At 50.5% G+C, this 23,125-nt stretch overlaps 1 protein-coding gene and 1 long non-coding RNA gene across 10 annotated transcripts in view; one reads left to right on the top strand and one right to left on the bottom strand.

Moving 5' to 3' along the window:
* Window positions 1-127: 127 nt before the first annotated feature.
* LOC116660509 overlaps window positions 128-23,125 on the bottom strand; it is a 58,568-nt gene continuing 35,570 nt past the window's right edge. For 5 of the 9 annotated variants that reach the window (XR_004316064.1, XR_004316065.1, XR_004316063.1 and 2 more), the window contains 3 exons: window positions 11,328-11,677; window positions 5,657-5,727; window positions 128-345 (listed from right to left, as the gene is read on the bottom strand). This is a non-coding gene — a long non-coding RNA (uncharacterized LOC116660509). Of the gene's footprint in view, window positions 346-5,656; window positions 5,728-11,327; window positions 11,678-12,162; window positions 12,284-23,125 lie in introns of those variants that run through there. The other 4 variants (XR_004316071.1, XR_004316068.1, XR_004316067.1 and 1 more) reach the window with 4 other exon arrangements.
* DDIT4 (DNA damage inducible transcript 4) lies at window positions 19,959-22,111 on the top strand. The gene is made up of 3 exons (XM_006181149.2): window positions 19,959-20,115; window positions 20,239-20,499; window positions 20,776-22,111. Exons 2-3 carry the CDS (start codon window positions 20,298-20,300, stop codon window positions 21,267-21,269), a joined length of 696 nt encoding a protein of 231 aa, XP_006181211.1. The 5' UTR covers window positions 19,959-20,115; window positions 20,239-20,297; the 3' UTR covers window positions 21,270-22,111.

The raw sequence follows: 23,125 nt of genomic DNA, 5'->3' as shown, positions 1-23,125 counted from the left end.
CCTGGAGGAAATGAACCTTGTCACTACTGTCCCTTCCAGTGCTTTGTGATAAGGAGTCTCAAGCACAGTGAAAGAACAGCCTCCTCCCTTAAGAACTGATAGGAATTAGCTATATGTTAGTGTCTGCATAATCTTTTAAGATTCCGTATGGTGAAATGTAGTTAGATGCTTGAGCGATACCTACCGAAGTGAGCAAGGAGGGAGGCAAGAGGGCAGATGGCAGCTTAATGACCAGACTGCACAGATGGCCATCCTAACCAAGCTGATGGTAACCGTGCCTCAGTGCATGAAACTGCAGTTTCCAGAGCATTCTTACATATCTCATGTCTTGAGTCTCACATCAACCTGGTGAGATAAATGAGGCAAGTATTATTTTACAGTTAAGGAAACCAGTACAGAGAAAGTAAGATTATTAAGATTATAGTTAATAATATAGGTCTTTCAAGTCTTTTTCTCTGTTGCCTTCTAGTTCATCATATACTATAAAATCTGAAGGCAGAATTCGCTGTTAATAAAGAATTGTTCATGTCAATCTGAAACATAGTTCCATATAAATGTTGTTGTGTCTCATGGTAATTAGACATAAAGAGTAAACTTTAAATAAAGCTGGTTTTACTTTTATGTAGTCAAAAATCTTACTTTTTCACTTTAATTATCTAGGATCAGTATTAAAGTCCCGAGTCTTCACTGATATATTTAAATGTGTTATTTATTAGTGCCATTCCAGGCCTGATACTCACTGGAATGACAGTGGTCTAGAACTCTAAAGCAAGTTGCTGATCCAAGGGCCTTTCTGCTCTGTCCCTTTACTTGCACCCTGTGGCTTCCCTTCCCCCACATGGTTGGGAGTCTTTGAATCCCTTGTTCCCAATCAGAACACCAGATACTGATATGGCAGAAACTTTGGACCCTAAAGCCAAGCCAGAGGTAGAAGAAAGGAGACAAGGCCGGGAGATGCCTTCATCTACTGGTAAGATGGGGAGCCTGCCCAAGGATGCAGTGCCCTTTCAGGAAAACCCAACAGACACTGCATTTGGAGGACAAGGCCACTCTGCCTCTGCCAGCAACAGTAGAGGGGATGTTTGTTTCCAAATGTCTTTTATTCATTCAACAGACATTTACTGAGCACTTCCTGTGTGTCTAATATCTGCTAGATGCTGAGAATATGCAGTTAAACAAGACAACAGTCACCAGCCTCGAGGAGGCAAGATGGTCTATGGCCTGGGGCAGAGGCAGGAGGAAGCGGGAACAGTGGGGTTGGGAATGGTCCCTCTGAAGAATGGGAGAGAGCTGACCAGGGTCAGAGGATTGCCAGGCACATTCAGGGGCTGTTTGCAGTTCGAGTCCCTGAATTTGCAATGGCACCAACCTTTGGGAAAGTACACCAGCAGCTCCTGGCAGCCTGGCAGTAGGAATGGAAAAAATGAATAGTTGGTGGTTACAGTGTTACATGGTAAGGGCAAGAAGGTAAGCAAATTGTTGGTCTAGGGCTAGTGAGGGAAGGAAGTGAAAATAAGAAGAGATTACCAGAGAGAAATTAGAAGGGTCAAACATTTCTTGAGGGCAGACTATGTCTCTGGTAATAGACAGTGAAACAGAAATACAAAGATGGGGCAATAATTCCTAAATCTATCTGTGCCTCAGAATCAAGCTTAATAAAAATACAGACACCCTGGCTTCATTCCTCGGGTCCAATAGGTCTAAGGTTGGGGGTTTCATGTGATTCTCTTGCAGGCAGGTTTGGAAACCTCTTGGACCAATGGAAAGAGCAGATAAGTAAACAGACATATGGAATATACACAGTGCATAACTCCATGACTCTGGTCTACACAGGGTGCTATGGAAGCCAAAGGGGCTTGGAGGTGAGGCTGCAGGGGAGAAGACAAGAAAATTTTCCTAGAGAAGGTGAGCCTGGGCCTGAGTGTCAGTCAGAATTGGAGGGAAGATGCCAAAGAAGCATTCCAAGTGCAGGGAACAGCACGCACATAGGCAGGGCCGCATTCGTGGAACTCGGAGTCATTTGGTGTGGCTGGAACTGAGCGTGTAAACAGGGGAGTGGTGCGATCTCTCAAGACAAGGAAGCAAGAACCAGATTGTTTTGAGCCTCGTTCACTGTGCTCCACTTTCTATCAAAAGAGCACTTCTCTGACCTGGCCAGGGTACACCTAAGAAAGAGGCCAGGAATCCGGACTTGCACAGTCAATAACCAGGCTCCTGAGGCCCGGGAAGCTTAGGCACTTGGGCAGGTGGAGTGCACCACATGTGCTCTTTCCAGGCCACTGGGTGGTGAACAGTGTGTCTGCTCTGACCAAAAAACTAAGCAATTACAGATCTGTATTTATTTACTTACTTTTAGGGAAAGGCAGATGTCCTAAGCTCAGAATTATTGAAGGAGCCTCCCTACTGGGCTCTGAGCCAAACCAGGGTAAGAGGCAGCCAGCAGGGATCAAATGTAAAGTATGTGGATGTTGTGGAGAGATGTTTTCCTCCACAGATAGCTTCTCCTCCTTCCTTCCCTGGCCCAGAAGGCCTGAAGTAAACACCCACGTCCTCTCTCCCCATCCTTATTCTCAGAAATCTCCAGGCATATATGTGAAGATAAACCACACAAGCATGGACATTTCATCTGTTTAGCAAACCCAGCGGTCATGTTTAGGGGCTGCTGAAGTCACACTCTATCCACTTAACTTTCTGCAGAGTCTCCAAAATACAGTAAATCTGGAATAGTCGCTGAAGTCAGGGCAACTTAGCTGTCAAACATACTGCCTGGAGGACAACCGAGGACTTTCTATCCTAGACCAATGTCTTTGCCCAGAGAAGACTGAAGGCTCATTCTGTGATCCTGCTTCAATGCTCAAGGCTAGAATGCTTTTTCAAAGCACTCCTGATCATGAAAAGGAAAATCAGACTCTCCCAGCCTGAGATTGCTGCTGGAGGACCAGGTGCTTCGGCCTCCGGAGACCTACAGACTCAGGAGCCAGGAGGAAAGCAGGACATCGTCCCAAGCCATCTCTCAATGCAGAGCAGAATTCATTCTGAGAGCTAGAAAAGGAGCAGAAGGAGGGATGGCAGATCAAGGAGGAAGGCAGCGCCTTGCTGTCTGGGAGCACAAGCCCCGGCTACACCTGTAGTTAAGCCTGACCCTCTGCTGCCAGCCAAGGGGCGTCCTCATTAGGCAGATAGGGAAGCAGAGCTTAGCCTCAGAGTTCTGCAGCAACTCCCGACCCCAGGATCAGCAAGTTCAAGAACAGAGAAGCAGTCTCCCATTCTGCACCTTTGCAGTCTCTTTGGAGTCCTGCTGACTCTGTGGCCAAAATGAGCCTTCCATTAAAAATAGTCTCCTGGAAAGTGCCACTTGAATATGCTCTGATTTAAAAGCTGCTGAGGGGGATGGGAAAGGCTTCAATAATGAAGGTATGAGTGACCACGAGGGCCTGGGCTCAGAACCCACACTTCATTTTGGCACAAAGGCTCTCAGGGTCGGTACAAGTCAAGTCCAGGCAGCGGGAACTCTAAGAATGTTCATCATGGTGGATACAGAGTGAGTGGTTACTCTCTGTGGGGCATTGTGCTAAGCAATTCTCACACATCATGTCATTTACTCACTGGGAGAGGGTAACAGAACAGCCATGTGGGGCAGAGGAAGCCACCAAGAGATGGCAGGGAAGGATCCCACAGCCAAAGAGCTGAAGCTTATACTGTATAGCACAGGGAACTATATTCAGTATCTTGTAGTAACTTAGGGTTAAAAAGAATATGAAAACAAATATATGTATGTTCATATATGACTAAAGTACTGTGCTGTATACCAGAAGTTGACACATTGTAAAACTGACTGTACTTAAGTAAAAATATATTTTAAAAAATAAGGATACCAGTCCTATTAATTGGGGCTCACCTGGCTTGACTTCATTGTAACTTGATTACCTCTATCAAGATCTATCTCCAAATAAGGTCACATTCTAAGATACTGGGGTTAGGACTTCAACATACATATATTTTGAGAAGATATGTAATTCCACCTCTAACAGTGATGTCTAACCAAACCCTCTCCTTTTATAAACGAGAGTATTGAAGCCCCAAGTGGGAAAGTGACTTGCACAGGGTCACACAGCAAACTGAAAAAACTAAGACTAGAACCCAGGTCTTTTGAGGCTACAAGCTTTGGGCAGACTTCCCCAAGGAGCATCACTGCCTGATTTGGGAAGCTCCCCTTCTCCACGAAGGGAATCCCTGAGCAAGGAGAAGTCTGGGTAGCACCCAGTCGAATCTCTTTATAGGCCTGGGATGAGGACACATGAAAACTCTCTTACAAACCAATATTTGGGGAAAGACTCTGAAACACCATGGTAGAAAGAGCCCTATTAATGGAGCTTAATCTAAGCACTGGGGTTATTTTCAAGGCCGGGCCCCTCATTAAGGAGGCAGATATGTCATGTGTCATAAAGCAAGAGCTGTTCTCCTCATCCGGCGCCCCCAGCGGTGCAGGTAGCCAGTGCCAGCTTCTCACAGACTCTGCCTCACTGCTGACTCTCCTGGCCCGCCTCTGCCTCGAGGCTGCATCTGGCAGGGTCTCCATTTTGCAAGAACTCACTAAGAAGACTCTTGAAAGTCTCATGCAACATGCAGAAACAACATGGGTTTGAGAGTCTTGCTCCTGCAGCTTCGAAAACAAGGAGGCCACAATTGAGATTGAATATAGTACGGAAGTGTGGGTGACACCAAACCGCAGATGAGTTGATAGGCTGTGGGGAAGGAAGTGAAAAGTTCACCTTGTCCTTCCCTGTAACAGAGGGCTGTTGGTTTTGCAGAGGTTTGCTTTAAAAAAATTTTTTTTATTCAGTAAAAATAGCTTGGTGGGACAACATATTATGGCATTCGTGGAAATAAAAACTAGGAACCACATCATAGGATGTTCTGTTCCAAACTTGGCCCTGGTTCCTCAGGCAGCTCCCAGCTCCTTCTGATTTCTGCAGCAGCCGTGGAGGCACTCGCCCCGTCCCAGGTGGGGCCTGGCCTTCAGGGAGGAAGGGAGGAGGTGGTTCAGAGGCATCAGCTGTTTCCCTGCGTCTGAGCCAAGACCCTCGCCTCAGCTAGAAGCTCAGCTTTGTCCCTGGTGTCTGCCTTCCGCACTGTGAAAAGTTTCCAACACAAAGGGCCGATTCAGGAAACCAAGGTTAGAGGCGAACGGTCTTATTTGAAAATTGTGAAGGCCAGCCAGCCTTTGGGCTTCCTGCATTGATTGCTCTCCCAGGGCCTGGGACCAGCCCAGTGGGGTGGGGCAGGCAGCTCTGCAGGTTACAGGATGTGAAAGTGGGGACTGAGGTTAGGAAAAAGAATAAAAGGCTGGAACCAGAACACACCCAGCAGAAGGCCATGTGCAGTTCTCCTCTTCAGGGTTTCCTGTGGGTACACTGAGAACATTGTGTTCTGGCTGTGAACTTACCCAGCTGAGCCGGCTCCAGACTCGGCCCCTGGGTCCTAGTGCTGCCTGCACACAGCCTCCGCCTTGGCTCACCTGTGCTGCGTGAAGCCCACTATAGGACCTCGGGAGGCCACTTCCACCTGTCCTCGCTACTGGGTGAGGGCCCAGTGACTAGCCTGTGGGCACTTACATTCTGATTCATCCTGTGTTTCTGAAGCATCTTTGACTTACTTGGCACTGTCACGTAACAGCATCTCATGTCCCTCATGACAAAACATCCTTTAGATGACAAAACTGAGGCTCTGGAAAATTGGAAGGAACAACCAAGGTTAGAATTCAAGGTTTTGGGACCCAGGTCTTCTGACACTTTAGGGAGAACTGATTTTGAGACCATCACTTCAAGTCTTTGAAATGAATCTAAGCCTTTGCCTTCAGTTTATCTCCAGATTTTGAGAATAAGGTGATTTCTTAACAAATTCTCCAAACAGCTGAAAGCTCAGGCATGTGGTGCAGAGCTGTCCAGAGGAACCTGTCTACCCTGTGCCTGAGCTCCCTGGATGGACCTCCCACCAGCACCCGTGTGCAGCCCCACACCAGGCCTGGATTGTTCTATGCCTGGGTAGGGTCCGGGAACTCAGAGGTATATGCTGGGCTCCAGGCCAAGTAGCCAAGAATGGGTGGGCCAGCAGAGAAAAAGAGGGAACTTAGGAGCAGGTGGAGGCTCTCTGGTTAGAAGAGATCTTTGCAGTTTTTAAAGTGGGTTCTGGATGATCAATTCCTCTACTAGATGGTAAGCCTCTGTTTCCCAGTCACCTCTGTATCCTGTGTGTGTGCTGGTCCTTGGTCCTTGATAAACAGTTGTTGAATGACCTGAAGGAAGGCCTTGCCTTTAATTATGGATTACAGTCATTCACAACTGCACATTGAGCACCTACTGTGTACTAAGCACTGGTTGATAAAGGGCACACAATTGCTAAAAACAAATGTACAAAGGAAAGGCAGCCATGGTGTCTGCCCCTCCTAGAGATCACAGTTGCATTTAATAAGCAAGAACAATCCCAAGGGTCCAGGGTTATCCAAGGGGAAGCCCAGGGTATGGTGGGTGAGTGCAGAGCTGTGAGACCTAAGGACACTGGGGGCCCAGGAAAGTCCTCGAGATGAAGGAGCTGGGAGAGGGAGGTTCAGGCAGGGGTAGGGGTGCTTGTAAAGGCCTGGAGTTTAGAGAGCAGGTGGCTCACTGAAACAACTGAGAAAAGTCTCCCATGTCTTCTGAACCCCACCAGAGGCAAATCTAGTTCTCACTCCAGGTGAGAGCCTGGGCATTGGTACTGTCCCTGAGAAAGGAATTCTACTACTACTCTGTCGCCTTCCCCAAGGCCCGAGACTCCAAACCAGAGGAATCCCAAAATACGACTGGGATATATCTTGAGGCAGGAAGGCCATGAGTGTGGCCAGAAGGGGCAGGTGCTAGTCCAAGCTAGTACCCTGGGACCCTGGACTGAGATACCAGGCAAGCCACTTCCCACCTCCCTCTACACTTCAGTTTTCCTGCTTTATGTATTCTCAGTAGTTAGCCTGACACTCAGACCTTCCAGAATTAATGAATGACACCAATTTCCATCCAGAAAAAGATTTCTTCCATTGCTAAGATTCTGGATCTGAGACCCACAGTCAGTCCTGCCTAGGATACTTTTGGCAACAGAAGTGCCATGAAAAGAAGGAGGACAGTGTCCAGCACACCCGTAACAGATGTTTGTTGACTGGATGAGAGAATGCTCTCCCTGAAGTCCCTCTGAAAGCGTTCATGGATCTTTGCTTCTCTCGGCAGCTGCTTTGCTCTCCATCACTCCTAACCCCGTGCAGTCATTCTCGCCCACTAACTTCATCGGCAGACAACTGATTTAGTCGTGAAAAATGAACCCTAGATCTTGCCTTTAGTGCTCTATCCTAGAGGATGGGGATGCAAGATGACTGCAGGAGGCTGAGACAGTACGAGGAAGAGTACAGAGGAAGATGTGCAGAGTCTGAAAATCCGTGCACATTCCCATATAACTCCTTGTCTTAGAAAGGCCAAACCTGCCAAGTGCTCTGCCTGCTCCTGTGAAGTGCTAGAACTCAGCAGGGCTTGCTGGAACAGCCCTGGAAATGGACAAGTGCTCCGTGAGCCACCGCATTCCCTGCTGGCCCTGAATCAGGAGCTGGGCACACCCTCAAATGCATTTTCCCTCTCCTGTGGGTTTCCAGGCTAACCCGCAGAAGCCTGATTCATCCACCACCGCACTGAAACGTAGAATTAATTCTGGCTATACCCTGGGTGAGCTAGGCCATTATGGTGACCAAACCACCACTTACAGCATTATTTTGATGGGAAAATGTGTCCCGAGCTCCAAGCTACCAAATTATAAGTGGGACACAGGCACACCCAGGTTCGATTCTGTTTTAACACTTCCTAACCATGTGGTCACAGGCAAAGCACCATCCTCCCCAGCCTCAGTTTCCTGGTTTGCAAAAGAATACTGCCTTTAGAAGGTTGTCCTGGTGACTGAACAGATACCTGGGAAAGTGCCCCATGGTGGAGGGCAGATGTCTCCCTCCTTCCTTTCCCAGGCGCTTTTGTGGAGAGACCTGAATATGCAACTCCCAAAACAGAACCTCCGAAAGGGGTTCTTAGCCAGCTTGCATGGGGACAGTACTACAACTGGACTCAGGCTCAGCTCAGAGTAAGTGTTTAGGAGATACATGAACTGCTGTCTTAGAAATCACAGAACATTCCTCATCTTTGACCTTCTCCAGGCTGTTACTGGCTCCTCTGAGCCAAGGAACTTCTCCTGCCCGGACTCAGCTCCCTCTCTCACAAACTCTCCATGACCAGCATTGTTCTGGCTTCCTCTGCTCCTGGTCCTGATCAGGGGCTTCGCCTCCAGAAGGAGCCAGAAGCCCTGACCTTTCACCTGAGCCCGCACAGCAGCTCACAAAAGCAAGCAGGAGGCGGGCAGAGCCCCAAGCAGCACCACCTCGGCGGCCTGCCCGCCCCTGGAAGGCGGGCTCCTCCTGCCGGCTGTGGCTTCGGCCCCTCCTAGCTCTGTTTGTTTCCAAGTTGCAGTCAGAACGGTCTGTACCCAAAGGATCCAGAAACAGCCAAGGAATCCGCAGGGTCCTAAAGGTCGACCATATTCTTTTCCTTGCCCATGTTTCCAAAAGTCAAAAGTAAGTCAAGGTTTCCTGGCCTTGGGCTCCTTTGTCCCCTGTCCAGAGTCACGGGCACTGGTGAGGTCAGTCACCTTGAATGAGGCCCCCTACACTGCACTGTGCTTCCCACGGTCTGTCTCCACAGCAATCACCACTTCTCCCCCTTTGGAACCACAGAGCCGGCTCAGACCCTCCAGTCATCATCTGTGCAGGTCCTGTCAGTGCCCCTGGTGCTGCAGTTCTTCTCACCCAGTCTCCACGCTGCAATCCACCCCCACCTCCCACCCCCATCCCCAATCCTGCAACAGCAAAAAACAAAACCAGAAAACTCTTGTGAAAGTAATATGAGCTCATGGTAAAATCCAATATCCAGTGTTTTTATAGTGCAAAATAAAGGTAATCTTACTTTTTAACCTCAAAAAAAGATATAAAGTGAAAAAGCAAAAGCCTCTCTCTCCCCTCCATCCCTTCAGAGATAAGCTCTGTGGATACGTTTTCCAGGATCCTTCTAGACATTTTCTCTGCACATGTTAAGTGTGTATCTGCAGGGGAGTGACCTCTGTTTTTTTCTCAGAGTGAGATTAGAGGATACAAATTGTTCTGCAGCTTGTTCTTTTTACCTAACAACATTTATCTTGGGCATTTTTCCAAAACTGACCTCATGCTTTTTAACACCCACCTAATACTCCATGATATGGAGGTACTCGAGTTTAACCGTTTTCCTGCCAAGGATGCTCAGATGGTTTTCAGTTTTTCCGGCCTCACATCTCGAACCTCTGACCTGCCTCCCACACCACTGCTCGACTGCAACACCCAGCCCAACTGTCACTCTCAGGTCAGCCATCTTCCTTGTGTTATGGTTATTCATGGAGGGGCCTTATCTCCCCTCTGAGGTCTTAAGTCCAAGACAAGGTGTTTGGAGGTCCTGACAAGGAGCACGAGGCCTATCAACTCTGCACTTTTGCTGCTCCGGGGAAGTGTAAGGAGGTTCAGGCCACCCGGATACTTGTTCTTTCTTCTCATGTATATACCTGCTGGGAATTCTGTGGGCCTGGCTTTGCGCAGGGCACTGGAGCTCCAGGAGGAAACAGATGACAGATACAGACCCTGGCCTCCTGGAGCTTGCAGTTTAGTGGGAAAGACAGGCATGTACACCCACTCAAATAATTACATATATAAGTACTTATGGGATGAACGCTTTCAAAGGAAACAACAGAGGAGAAGGGATGGGGCCCCCAGGGAAGGCCTCTCTGAAGAGGTGATGAGGCGGAGGGCAGAGAGGGCCAGTGAAGCCAGCAGACCATGGGATCTGGTTCCCATGCTGGGCCACTCCAGCCACTTTCCCTTTAGTCTTCTCATCTGACAAGGAGGGAAATCCTCCTTTCAGTTGCAACTTTCTGTGACAATAATACATGCTATCAAAGTTCAGGGGAAGCAGAAGTCCCCCTGCCTGACAGGGGTCAGGGGAGAGTTCTCACTGACATCACACTGACCTTGAGTCACAGGTGAGCTCTAGTTCCATCCAATTCTGGGTGAAATACTTGTTTAGCATATACCATATGTATCTAATATATAGAGGTGGAGAGGGGTGTGCCTGTATTAGCAGGAGTTGTGGTGGTGCTGGTGGTGGTGGGTGTTTAAAGATCTAAAATACCTGAACTCTGCAAGAGTTTACAATCTGATGGAGCATCAGACCCAGGATAGAATCATTTCAATATACATACGTCAGGTGAGAAGAGAACTACTCGCCCACAGCGAACTGAGCACTGGCGTCAAAGGCAAGCCGGTCTGGGCTGGATTCCCTGCCCTGCACTCCCTGGCTGGGAACTTGGAGCTTCCCAAGTGTGTTCAAAGGGGACTCCTGAAGGGCCCTGAGTTGAGATTAGCTTGGCATCTGAGTCAGAAGGAGCTAGAAGGGCATCTGGGGCAAGTAATCAGGGTGAAGATGGGAGCAAGCTGGGAGGATACTTGAGACCACAGAGCAAAGCATGCCACAGGGCACAGGGGACCTGGGCGAAGTCAATTATGCCAGCATTGAAAGAAAAATCCAAAAAGCCAAAAAGAGCAGTTTAAGGAGTGCAAGCATCATCCTCTCTTTTCCTCCCTGGGGCCAAGGATTTCATGCCCTAGAGAGGGTACCAGATGGGAGAAGACAGCAATCTGTTGTTACCTCTGCCAGTCTCACTTCCAAGTCTATGTGTCTGTTTCTCTTTAGCATGATTAAAAATACTGTAAATGACATGCTTACACTTTGTTGATGTTCTCTTTATGATCCACTGTAGGAGGCTGTATATATTTTGCACATCTACATATATATTACTGTGCAAACTTGTATACATAAAGCCATGCATACTGTACTTTATGGAAAGTTTAAGAGCGTTTCAGAGGTAATTAGAACCATATGTGATTTTCCCCTCCTGGTTTTGGGAGGGAGATGAAGCCAGAGATAGACAAGGGTCTGCCCTGGAGGGTGGCAAGGCCAAGGTAAGGAGCCAGACTTGCTCTAAAGGCAGTGGAGAGCTATTAAAAGGTTAGAGAGGGAGGCCTTAGTGAAGCTGAACGAAGGTAAAATAAATAGAAAGTTCCAGGCTCTCCTTATTTCTACTTAAGATAACAGAGTTACCTCCACAATCAAAGGAGTAAAATCCAAACCAGCTCTGTCCACAACTCTTCTCTGTACCTCACTTTCTCCACCTGTAAAGGGAAGCCTCACCTGCCATAGCATGGAACTCCAGGACCACAGGTGAACTTTGGCAGGCAATGAGGCCTGGGCCCAGGGGGCTTTAGGCCTGCCTTGGCAAAACCCAGGAACATTGTTGCCAAATCTTAATATCATTCCTGGCCTCCAGGGCTGGTCAGCTCTAGACTTGGCGCATCAGGGTTTGAATTCTGTTCCTTGAGAAAGAGCTTGGTGGAAGCTTCTGCAGGCCTATGGATGTCTTCCTTTCCAGAGCCACAGACTCTTAAAACTTCCTGGGAGAGTGAGGCAACACGCCTCATTGTGCAGACCTCAGCAAATGCAGCAGCTTCATGGAGTGCTAAAGAAAAGCTCTCATAACAGCCCTGTGTGATAATAAAAAGATAAAGAGGCAAATAGGTATGTAGGTCAGCTCAAAAATAGCCACCCACCCATTTGGCCTGGGTAACTATTTGTGCCAAGTGGGTACAAAAAGTTTTCTTCCTTTCCCTCCCAAGCTGATCTTCCTTGCTTTTTACAAGGTTGCCTTAAAAGCCGGGGTAGTTCAGACCTGCAGCCCCACAGGGGCAGGCACTACTCCCTGCACTTCCTCAACCAAACAAATCCTGGGGTCGGAGGGCACAAGGTCTCGGCCTCTCTGACGTGGGTTCTTGGGTCTAAGTCAGTGTTTAGGGCGCTGACTCACAGACACTCCCCCGCCCACCCCCATAAGGTTCTCCATGCACCCAGGAGGCCTCCCCCACCCCAACAGAGACCGCTTTGTTAGCAGATCGGGTTGGAGGAGAGTTACAGCCTCAGGGTTGTGAGGGCCTCCTCAGCATCTCCTCCCTCCCCCTCTTTCTGCCCGCACCAGAAAGGGGCCGGCCCCTCGCCCTGCCCCCATTCAGCAGCCCAGCTACTGAAGCGCTGAGCTCAGCATCTCCGAGGCAGGGCCGCCTTCCTCTCGGACGGTGGGAGGAGTCTCCTTTCTCCCAGGGGTGGGCGGGGCAAAGGCTAGTCCCGCCCTTCCCCTCTGTCCAACTTTCCCTCCATCCCCCCTCGTCTCGTCCTCCAGATGCACGTTCTCCAAGTCACGTCCCCGCTTCCCCCCTACAATCAGGGGGTCCGCGGAGACAGACCCCCCCGGTCAGCTGCTCAGCATCTGTCACCTCCACGGCCGGGCTCCCCTGAGGGCGCACATCGGACGAGGCTGGGGGGTGGAAGGGGAGGGAGAGGGAGCAGGGGGTCTTCCCTTCCCCCATCCTGGCTGGCCCCACTGCAGACCAGCCACCGCGGGGCAGTCGGTTCAGCTCCTGTGTGCACCTCCTCCCAGAGCAGAATCTAGATAGCTAGAATTTTTTGTTTTCCTCTGTATTTGATTTTTAAAGGATTCAGCCGTGGCTCCTGGATTTCTACACCAAAGTCTGTCCTTTGTGGGTTACAAAAAGGGGAGTTTCGGAGGAGGGGAGAGGCCCCTCTTTTGGCGCACCACGTTCCACGTGGCCCTAGAGGATACCGGAGCTCTCAGGGAGGATGTGTTGGAATCACTGTCACTTCTGGGCCTGAGGTGGTCTAGCTGAAGGGCACCCCTTGGGCGACAGTGTGCCTTGCATTGAGTCAGCATTGGGCCCAGCTGAATTCTGCAGTGGGGAGGAAGAGCCTGATCAGATAAAACAAAGGCTAACCCAGGAGAGAAAGTTTTTTATCAACAACTCCGTATGGACACCAGGTGTTCACTCCACCTGTTCTACATCACCACTTCCCAGTGTGTAGTGCCCCCTTTTCCAGCCATACAGCCCCCTTTGGCTCACAACTAAGAGTATCAGTGGCTTGGAATCAAGGAAATGAGCCTAGATCTAGAGTCACAGCCCAGGCCTGCTGACTGGCTATGTGACCTTAGGCAAGTCCCTGCACCCACCTGAACCTGTTTTCTTACCTGTAAAACGACACTGATGAGACCTGTCCTATCTACACTACGCAAATATGTTATTTTTATTGACAGAGCTACGAAAATAGTGAAGGACATAGGAGTGTTTTTAAAACCATAAAGAGCTCCAGAAAGGTCAAAGATCTTTGTGAGGAAGTGGCAAAGTTGCCAGGTGGAACTGGCAGCTCCCATCCTCTGCCAGCCATGGAGTTCCAGCCAGAGACCAAGGATGCAGACAATGGGCGGCTGCCTTTTGCATAGACCAAAGTTTCCCAAGCCTTTGGCTACTAAGGCGCTTCTGAGTAAGGTTAGAGACTTGGCAGAGGGGTGAGGAAGGAGTTGCAAGCTTGGGAAAAGAAAGTTCCTGAAGAGTGAATGAGGCCTAACTCCTGGGAGAATGGGAGATCATGGGCACCCTATAAAGCTCCCTGCTCTCCAGCTTGGTTCCTTGCCCTAAAAGGGGGAGGTTGGTGGGGTGGGGGAGGCTGGAAGAGATGCTCTCCCAGAGCCTGTTGGCCCTAACATTCAAAGATGTTAAGGTTCATTCCACTGCCAGAAGAATCCTGGCAGTGAGAGGGCTGACTTCCCTCTCTGCTGAGCATAACTTCAGCCCTACTCAACTTAGCCCCTTAGGGTACCCAGAGGCTGGCCAACCCTCCTGGTCTCTCTTCTCTGGGGAAAAAAGAGTGAGCTCATTTTGCTGTCCAGGCAGGCAGCAAGCCTGGATTCAAGCTGTCCCCACTGTAGCAGCTTCTGATCAACCTTGTCATTCCCCCACCCCAACTCCACCCCTGGCTTAATGAACAATGCCCACCCTGACCCCGCCTCTCCGTTTGATATATGGCAATTGGAAACCTTCAAAAAGCAAGAACACTGAAAGGGCTGGAACTGGGACGTCTGTTTCTACCTCCCCTGGCAGGCCTCCTCCAGATGGTCTACCACCTTACGGTCCAGGCCTGGGAGTTTTAGAAAAGGAGCTGCATAGAACTTAAGTCTTTTTTCTTTGTTATGATCCTGTTGGAGGTTGAATAGTCCTTTGAGATTCTCTAGTTCTGAGTTTTCAAAACTGGGGTATATGAAGCCATAGGTTAAATGTTGTCATCTTTATTTTTATTAAAAGGGTTTTTTTTCGGGGGTGACTAAGTAAATAAACTATTTGGTAATTTTAAAGTTTGTTAATAAAATTAACACAGAAAAAAATAAAGTAGAATGCAAGACTTCATTATTGATGATAAAAATAATGACTTTGTGATAAAAAGAATGGCTTCAAAGACACGTTATACTTCCTAGGGGTGGCATTGGGTCACAGCCCAGAACCCTACTCACCCTTAGCAGTCAGTCTGAACTCAGGTCAGCTGACTCCTGTCCCCTCACAGGGCCTGGGCTTGCCTCTGAAAGCCATTTAGCCTAGGTTTTGGGCACCACTGGGAGAGGGGTGTTGCCTCAGCATCCCTCCACTTCACTGTTCTCTTTCCTCACAAGAGTTCAGAAGCCAGGATGGGAGAGGGATTGTGGGAAGCTGGCCAAAACTGGCCCGACAGATGAGATTTCTTCCTGAGAGGAGTCCAGTTAGTAAGAAAAAAAGACAGTGCCCTGGGGTCTGGCTGAGTCCCTAGGACAACTCTGGCTGAGTGGGCAATGAGGTGGGGGAGCAGTGGAGGTTGGTAGGCCTTCAACACTGTGGGGATAACCGGAGGTCTGTCAGGATCCTAAGGCTCCCTGCCTAGCTCTCAAAACCCTCATCCATTGTCTTGACGGTTATCAAGCCAGCCCTTTCTGTGGTCCCCTCTCCCCCTGCCCTGTCCCCAGGGGAAATGACTTCTTGTGAAACCTAGGAGCCTAGCCAAACTGGCTGGCTGTGAGCTCACCATTATCACACGTGGGCCTAATCTCCCTGACCGTATGCCATCTCACCAAGCCCTAAGCCACCCCCAGCCCACAGAGAGGCCCTTTGATAGGCTAGAAGCCAACCCCGCATTCCTTCCAGGACCCATCTTTCCTTCTGAGATGTCAGTGTGCACACATCCCAGCTAAAGATGAGCATCAAGATCACCTGGAGAGCTTTTGTACAAAAGGGCTCCGTCCAGACCTACCAAATCAGAATGGGGGTTAGGGAGATGGGATGCTGTGGTTTACAAGCTCCACAGATAATTCTAATTATCAGTTGGGCTTGAAAGGCCCTAGTTAATCGAAGGATTACAGGACTCTCCTTCTGGGCCTCAATTTGCTCATTTGTAGAATGGCCTTAATATTCATTCCTCTGGGTGTAAGTAGATAATCCATTTCAAAAGTTTCTTTGAAAGGCTGCACCATACAATGTATTGCTAGTATTTCCATTTCAAAACGTAGCTTCATTTGCAAAAAGATTCTCTACTGAAGTTTTAATTCTTCCTCCTATATCACAATCAAAATCCTACTGAAGCCCTGGGCTGTCAACAGCTTTTCACAACCCTCCTAGTAAACCAGGTGCACTTATAATCTTGCTATTTTGACTAACTTATTTCTTGTTTTTCAAGTGAAAAAGCCACAGAAGTCCTGGGAACACTTCTGCTGGCTTCACTGTCCTCACCTCCCACCACCACTCCTCCCACCACCACTCCTCCCCCCCACCAGCTGGCTCCTCCCACCACCTCCACTACCCTCAATGAGATGTTTCCAAAAGGCTGTGGAGGCGCCTCAGGCAGAGCCATGCAGGCACCCTGGCTGGCCTTCAGGGGTTCCCATCCTGAATTCCGGGGTTCCCAGAATCACACTCCCACCCCAAGATCTGGTTTAACTCCCCAAACCCGACTAGGGCGACTCGCCAGACCGAGGCCCTGGGAACTGGTGCACAGGACAGAAACTGCCAGAACAGGGAGGGGCATGTGGCCAGGAGTAAGTGCTCATTGACTTTAAATTGCAGGCTGCTGTGGGTCCTACGGGAATAGAGCAGAGCCTGGGAAGAGGCTGAGTGTCTGTATGGTCAGGGCTCTGGCCACAGGGACTGGGACATGGGGCCTGGTTACCAACTCCTGAGTCACCAGGGACGTGACACTACCACACTCCTGCTCAGAGTTCAGCCAATCTCCCCATCTGTCTTGATGTAGATTCCATGTTGCACACTGTGTCTGTGTTACGAATGCTTTCCCCAGAAGACATATGTAAATGTGCAGACTATAATGAGAATGGTGCCCTCTGAAGTTGTGCAAAGGGGTAGTCCTATTCCTACCAACAAGGGAATATAAACTTCAGAAGTATTTTGAGGAGAGTAACTGCTTGATGGGTTCAGGGTCGCCTTTGGGATGATAGAGATGTTTTGGAATTAGATAAAGGTGTTGGTTGCACAACATTGTGAATATACTAAATGCCACTGACTTTTTGTTACTTTTATAAATGGTTAACTTTATATGTGAATTTCATCTCAATAAAAAAATTTTTTAAAGTAGTTGAGACACTCAAACAGAAAGTACTAATTGTTTTAAAAGATTCCCTACAAGTCAGACTTCTGCACAATGTCACCTCTCTCCCTGATTCCTGGGGTTGCTAACTATAATCCAACAGGAAGAACTAGGTTGCCTTAGAAGCCCCACTCCCAGACCTGAGCTGAGGAGGAAGGGAAATATTCAGATACAGCCAAGGCTCTTGGCAGCACTTGTCAGAAAGTGAATAGAAAGATAGCGTTGAGGTCTTCTGAAGGCCCACTCCAAAGGCCAACTAGATCCTGGGAATCCAGGTGTGGGTCTGCAATTCTAGGAAAATCCACCTTTTCTTCTTTTATCCAGTCATCTGTTTATTCATTCATCTACTTATTCATCCAAGGAATATTCACTGAGCCTCCACTATGCATTGGCCTCTGGAAGTTAGGAAGGGTAGACCACCACTCTCAAGAAGCTCATAGTAGTTATTAACAGAAGTACACGTGGGGTGTGAGGATGCCATGAGGAGGGGCACCTACAGGAGGGTGAGTTGGGTTGGGGGCGCTGGGGAAGGCTTCCTGGAGGAAGGGATGCCAGAGCTGGGTCTCCAAGGCTGCTGGTGGGAACATGTCCAGGCAAGCCTGACCTGCAGCCAGTCTAGGCCTGAGGGAGAGAGAAGCACACCAAATGCAGTGTTCTTAGGGTCTTTGAAGGCTCTGAAGAGGCCTGGCTCTGAGGCTAGGAGATGGAGCTGTCTCCTCCTCATGGGTGCCACGTTTTAGGGTCTCCCTATCCCATGTGCATCAATGCGGAGACAGGTGTGTGAGATGGTAACAAAGTCTTTCCAGTCCCAGCCAGTTGGAAAGGATCCTACCCTTCACCTCATAGGATGAAACAAGACCCTTAACCTTGGCTCCTTGGAGGGGCTAGCCTTTAAGAAACTGTCCTTCTAGGTCCAAAGGTTCTCCTGGCAGACAATGGTATAAGGCTTTGCCCCTCCTTCATAGGGGTGAAGAGTGTCACTGGGGGAGCCTTTTAGCCCCCGAACCTCAACACCCTGCAGCCAGGCCTCCTAGCAGGTTGTTGTTTACCCTGTAGCCCACCCCCTCCTACTGTGAGAAGAATCTCCACAGTTAAGACTACCTGTCCTTTTTCCATCATTTCTTAAAAACAATGAGACAACATTAATGGATTACTTTTGGAAAGAAACAAAATTATCCAGTGCCCATTAACATAGTCCCTCCCAATTATGAGAAGCTGTTTTATTAACAGAATGAGACAGAATAAGTGAATGAAAAAAAAGCTGTTTAGCACACTGCTTCTGTGATGGCTATCTATTGAATGAATGAATAATTCCTAGTAACCCGACCTTTCCAAAATGGCTCTGGATTCTTTTGCTTATGAAATATCTATTTAAAAACCTCTATTATTCTTAGTGTTCCACACTTGTCTGAAAAAAAATTTTTTTCATGCCAGAGAGAGAGAACAAAAACACCCTAAGTTTATCTCCTGCTGTTTCAGATGTCCCCAGCTCAGTTGGCCTGGGAGGAGTGAATAGTTCTGATATATTAATTTCCTGATCTTCAGTCCTGAGTGACAGAAAGACACACCCAAACAGGTCACCCCAACTCTTTTTTTCCCACCTCAATACAGGGTGATTTCAAAAGACTGTCATCTACCACCACCACCACCCCCGCCCCCCAAGCATCCGCCTAACTGCTATGGCTTGGTGTCTTTAAGACTCCCAGCAAGTGACTGGGGCTTGGAGAATAGGACGAAAGGGCCAGTGTTCAGGTCTTGAAAGCCCCAGTGGCTGAGAGACTATTTTATTCAGCAGCAGTCTTTAAGATATCTCCTTATCTGAGTCCTCTATTTTTTAATCCATAAATTTGTCTCCAGAGATGTTTCTCCCATCTGGAAAACTGGGGTGGGGTGCAGGGTTTCAATTCTCGTCGTTTACAGTTCTGAGTCTTGGTTTGCCTGGAAGGTCCATGGGTCAGCCTTTCTTTTTTTTAAATGGGGGGGGTGTGTGTGGAAGGCTGTGGTCCGACTCCTCCGGCAGGCAAGTGTCATTGGTTACGTGCAAGTCTGCCCCAAGGCGAGGCTTGCCAGTCTGATCTGGTTAGGCTCTTGCCCGCCCCGGGATGGGAGCGTCTGATGTAAGTTTGATTCTCTCTTCCATCAGGATCCTGTGTCCCAGATTGACAAACCTTTAAATAAGTAAAAGTCGAATCGTTCCGAACCTCTTCCCACCCTCAGCAATCACGGTCTTCGAGCACCGCCGTAGGGTCAGATTTCCTGCGGCCTCTACCTGAATGACGAAACAGGAGATGGCGATTGCACTATGGGGCTTTCCCCGAGATATAGGTCCTCGGTCCTGATGCAACTGTCAGGGTCTTTTACACAAAGCGTTTGCCAGAGAGGGGCGCTAGGACCCGGCGGATACCCGGGGCCTCTTGGCCGCAGCAGGCTGGGAAGACACCGCCGTTAAGGCGGTGGGTCAGTAGAGCTGGCGGGCGGGTCTGTGTGTCGATCTGATATGGGTCCCAGTCCCCAGCTCCAGGACCAAGCGCTCGGAACGGGGGCCCGTCAATACTCCTTTAACCACGTTCCTCAAATCCTCTTCTTGGACGCAGCTGGAGGGTGGGAGTGGACACGGTTTGGGGGCCAAGATCATATCGCGGGCCCGAACAACCCCATTAACCCATCCCCTGGGGCTGTAGAGTAACACGTGGGCGGGCAGGTGGACCCGCCCGGAAAGGGGAGCCCGGTGCCCGGAACTGCCTACGGTTTGGACCCCACCCCCAAATCCCTACCCTTCGTGAGGCATGGTTAACGTGGGGTACGTGTGCGAGAGCCGGCCGAGTTAATAGTCCGCTCCCCGCGCCGCCGTCCCACGGGCATCCACCAGTGCGCCCAGTCGTGCCCGTAGCTCGCAGCCTTCCGGACGCTGGGAGCAACCGTTTTCCCTGCCTGTTGCCCCCTCAAGTTCCCCTGTCTTTCCTCCGGAGTGGCTGCGGTTTACCCCCTCCCCCAGCAACACGACCCTATAATAAACAAGTCTTTCCTTGATCCTCCCCTGACGCGAGCGCCCTCGGGGACCTTGGCAGCTGCAGCCGCCGAGGATCAGTTCCAGAAAGGGGGCGTGGCTGCGGCTGGGGGGTTCGGCCGGGAGAGTTCTAGGGCTCAACGGGGGCGGGGCCAGGCGGCTGTCACCGGGCAGGAGAGAACGTTGCGAACGTGCGCCCGGAGTCCATTGGCTGAAGTGGGCCACACTCCCGGGTCTGGATTGGGCTGCGGCGCGGAAGGGGTGTGGCCTCCCCGCGCTAGTCCTTATAGGCCTCTCGGCTCTGGTGCTAGGGACCGCGGCAGGCCGAGGGGGAGGTGCGGGTGGGAAGAAGGGACAGGTCTGGGCAGAGCTCGGGGGTTGGCACCCGTTCGCGCACCCATTCAAGCAGCAGTTCGCACCTGTCCCAGCAGTTCTCGCTGACCGTGCTAGCTGGTGAGTGTCCCTTATGTGTGTGCTGATCGTTGAGCACAGAGGCCTCAGTCTAGGAGTCCTAGCGCTAGCAGTCCTGTCCGGCCCGCAGACTGACGCTCGGTCCTTGCCGCTCTTGTCTTACAGTGTCTCTACGCTCCACCACCGTGAGCTCATCTGCAAACGTCCTGGCGTCCGTCCTCACCATGCCTAGCCTTTGGGATCGCTTCTCGTCGTCCTCCTCCTCTTCATCCTCGTCCTTGTCCCGGACTCCCACCCCAGATCAGCCGCCTCGCTCAGCCTGGGGGTCGGCGGCCCGAGAAGAGGGACTTGGCCGCTGTGCGAGCCTGGAGAGCTCGGACTGCGAGTCCCTGGACAGCAGCAACAGTGGCTTTGGGCCAGAGGAAGGTAAGCCAGAGGCGGGGGCCGGACGCGACTAGAGGGGCCGGGAAGGTGAGAAAGCACCGCGCTGTAAGGAGTCAAAGCCACCTTGGCTTTCTATCTCATCCGAACCCAGATTGCGGAGGGGGGCGGGCAAAGGAGGGGAATAGGAGAATAGGGTACGAGTGTGGGGCGGAAACTGAGGCACGGAGTGGGAAGGAGAGCTGGTTTCTTAGCGAAACAGCACCTCCCGCGTTTGGAGCTGCTCTTACCCCCTTCTCCCCTTTGTGCTTTCCCTTCCAGACTCTGCATACCTGGATGGAGTGTCTCTGCCCGACTTCGAGCTGCTCAGCGACCCCGAGGATGAGCATCTGTGTGCCAACCTGATGCAGCTGCTGCAGGAGAGCCTGGCCCAGGCACGGCTGGGCTCGCGGCGCCCCGCGCGCCTGCTGATGCCCGGCCAGCTGGTGAGCCAGGTGGGCAAAGAACTACTGCGCCTGTCCTACAGCGAGCCGTGCGGCCTGCGGGGGGCGCTGCTGGACGTCTGCGTAGAGCAGGGCAAGAGCTGCCACAGCGTGGGCCAGCTGGCCCTCGACCCCAGCCTGGTGCCCACCTTCCAGCTGACCCTCGTGCTGCGCCTGGACTCACGCCTCTGGCCCAAGATCCAGGGGTTGTTTAGCTCTGCCAACTCTCCCTTCGTCCCTGGCTTCAGCCAGTCCCTGACGCTGAGCACCGGCTTCCGAGTAATCAAGAAGAAGCTGTACAGCTCCGAGCAGCTGCTCATTGAGGAGTGTTGAACTTGGGCCTGGGGGGCCGGCAGTGCCCCCATGGCAGAGACAATTGAACTCTTGGGGTGGACATTGGCAGGCAGAAGCTGAGGGACTGATGCCTGTCGTTAGAAAACTGACAACAGCCACTTGAGAGGAGGAAGGTCGAGGTGGGCGTGATGCGGTGTATCCCTAGGAAGCTCACTGAGGTGTGTGTGGTGGCTCCCACCTGGGGACACGTGCCCCTCAGTACTGTAGCATGAAACAAAGGCTTAGGGGCCAACCAGGCTTCTGGCTGGATGTGTATTGTAGCATGTACCTTATTTTTATTGTTACTGACAGTTAAGACAACAGTGGTGTGACAGCCAGGAGAGCAGCTGGGCTGCACTGGCCTCTGCAAAGGATGTGTGTTCATGGTAGCTGGCCCTGGTGGGAGGGGGGAGGACATCCAGATGGTTTGTGTATCTCATGGTCTGAAGGGGCCAAATGTTCTTTGTTTTTGTATCCTTTTTTTTTTGGATCAGAATTTCACTACTGACCTGTTCTAGGCAGCTATCTTACAGACGCATGAATGTAAGAGTAGGAAGGGGTGGGTGTTAGGATCACTTGGGGATCTTTGACACTTGAAGAGAAAATACACCTGGGAGCTGCGACTGGCCCATCCCCAGATGTGTCCTGAAGGGCTGAACTGTGAGGGGATGGGTCTGATTGGGGTGGGGGCTGGAACCCCTCCCCCAGAGGAGTACTATCTGGGTCTTCCATCTAGAACTGTTTACATGAAGATACTTGCTGTTCATGAATACACTTGATGTTCAAGTATTAAGACCTATGCAATATTTTTTACTTTTCTAATAAAAAAAATTTGTTAAAAACAGTTGTCTCTCATCAGTGCCATGAAATAAAAGGGAGGGGGATGGGTGCTGGAGAAAGGTGGGTTTCAACTGACTCTGGTCCAGCTGTGCTTCTCTATGCCTTTCCGGGGCTGCCTGCCAGCCTGGTAATGAAGGTATGTAGACTGCGTGCCATCTGTGTCAAGAACCCTGGCTCCCTTGGCTCTGCTGGCTGAGGCTCCTAGGGGAAAGTGCTGGAAGGTGAGGAGTGAGTCAGACCTCCCACAGAGCCAGAGTCTCAGTAGGGAGAGCTCACCTGGCTGCCCTGAGTTAGAAGGCCCTGGTACAAAGGACCCATGAGCCCAAGAGCCATATAGGCACTTGAACTGCAAAAGACTTTTTTTTTCTTTGTGAAAAAAGGCACAGTTCAAGTTGTTCTGCAGTCAGATTACAAATTTTATCTCTGAATATGTAAAGGCTACAGAGATGGAGTTTGAAAAAGACTACTTATTTCAAGTCTCTGACTGGGCAAGGAACCTAGGGCTCAGAGAGGGGCATGACCTGCCACGGGGAGGAGGTGTGGCCCAGGCAGGGGCAGAGCACACAACACACACACAGGTGGTGTGGCAAGGGCTTAGAGAGCCAGGGGACTGCTGGCCTGTCTTCATGAATGTTCTGGGTGACCTGGACTTGTGCTCTCTGGGCCCCAGTTTCCTTATCAGTGAAATTGGTGTTGGGCCAGATGAAGGCCAAGGCCCTTCCCACTCCTCCTTCCCTGTAACTGTTGGCCAGTCCTCCTCCCACACCAGCCTCTGGAGAGTTGTTATCTCCCTTGTTTCTCTTCCTGGTCCCAGACAGGCCTTGTTTGCCCAACTGTAAGACAGTAATCCTTCTGCTTGAGTGTATGGTCAAATCTCTTGGGGTTCCCATTAAATGCAGATCCCTGGGCCCTGGTGGAGATTCTGACTGTGTGTGTCTGGGGCAGGGCCCCAGGAATCTGCATTTGCATTTAGGATCCTGACACAGAGTCTTGAACTTTGGGATGGCTTAGAAAAC

The sequence above is a fragment of the Camelus ferus genome, chromosome 29 (assembly GCF_009834535.1).
Source record: "Camelus ferus isolate YT-003-E chromosome 29, BCGSAC_Cfer_1.0, whole genome shotgun sequence".
NCBI lineage: Eukaryota > Metazoa > Chordata > Mammalia > Artiodactyla > Camelidae > Camelus > Camelus ferus.
This window is presented reverse-complemented; position numbering and strand designations above follow the sequence as displayed.

Coding starts and splice junctions, on each gene's coding strand:
- DDIT4 (XM_006181149.2), top strand. CDS start 20,298: ATGCCTAGCCTTTGGGATCGCTTCTCGTCGTCCTCCTCCTCTTCATCC. Junction 20,500..20,775: donor TGGCTTTGGGCCAGAGGAAG/GTAAGCCAGAGG, acceptor TTTCCCTTCCAG/ACTCTGCATACCTGGATGGA.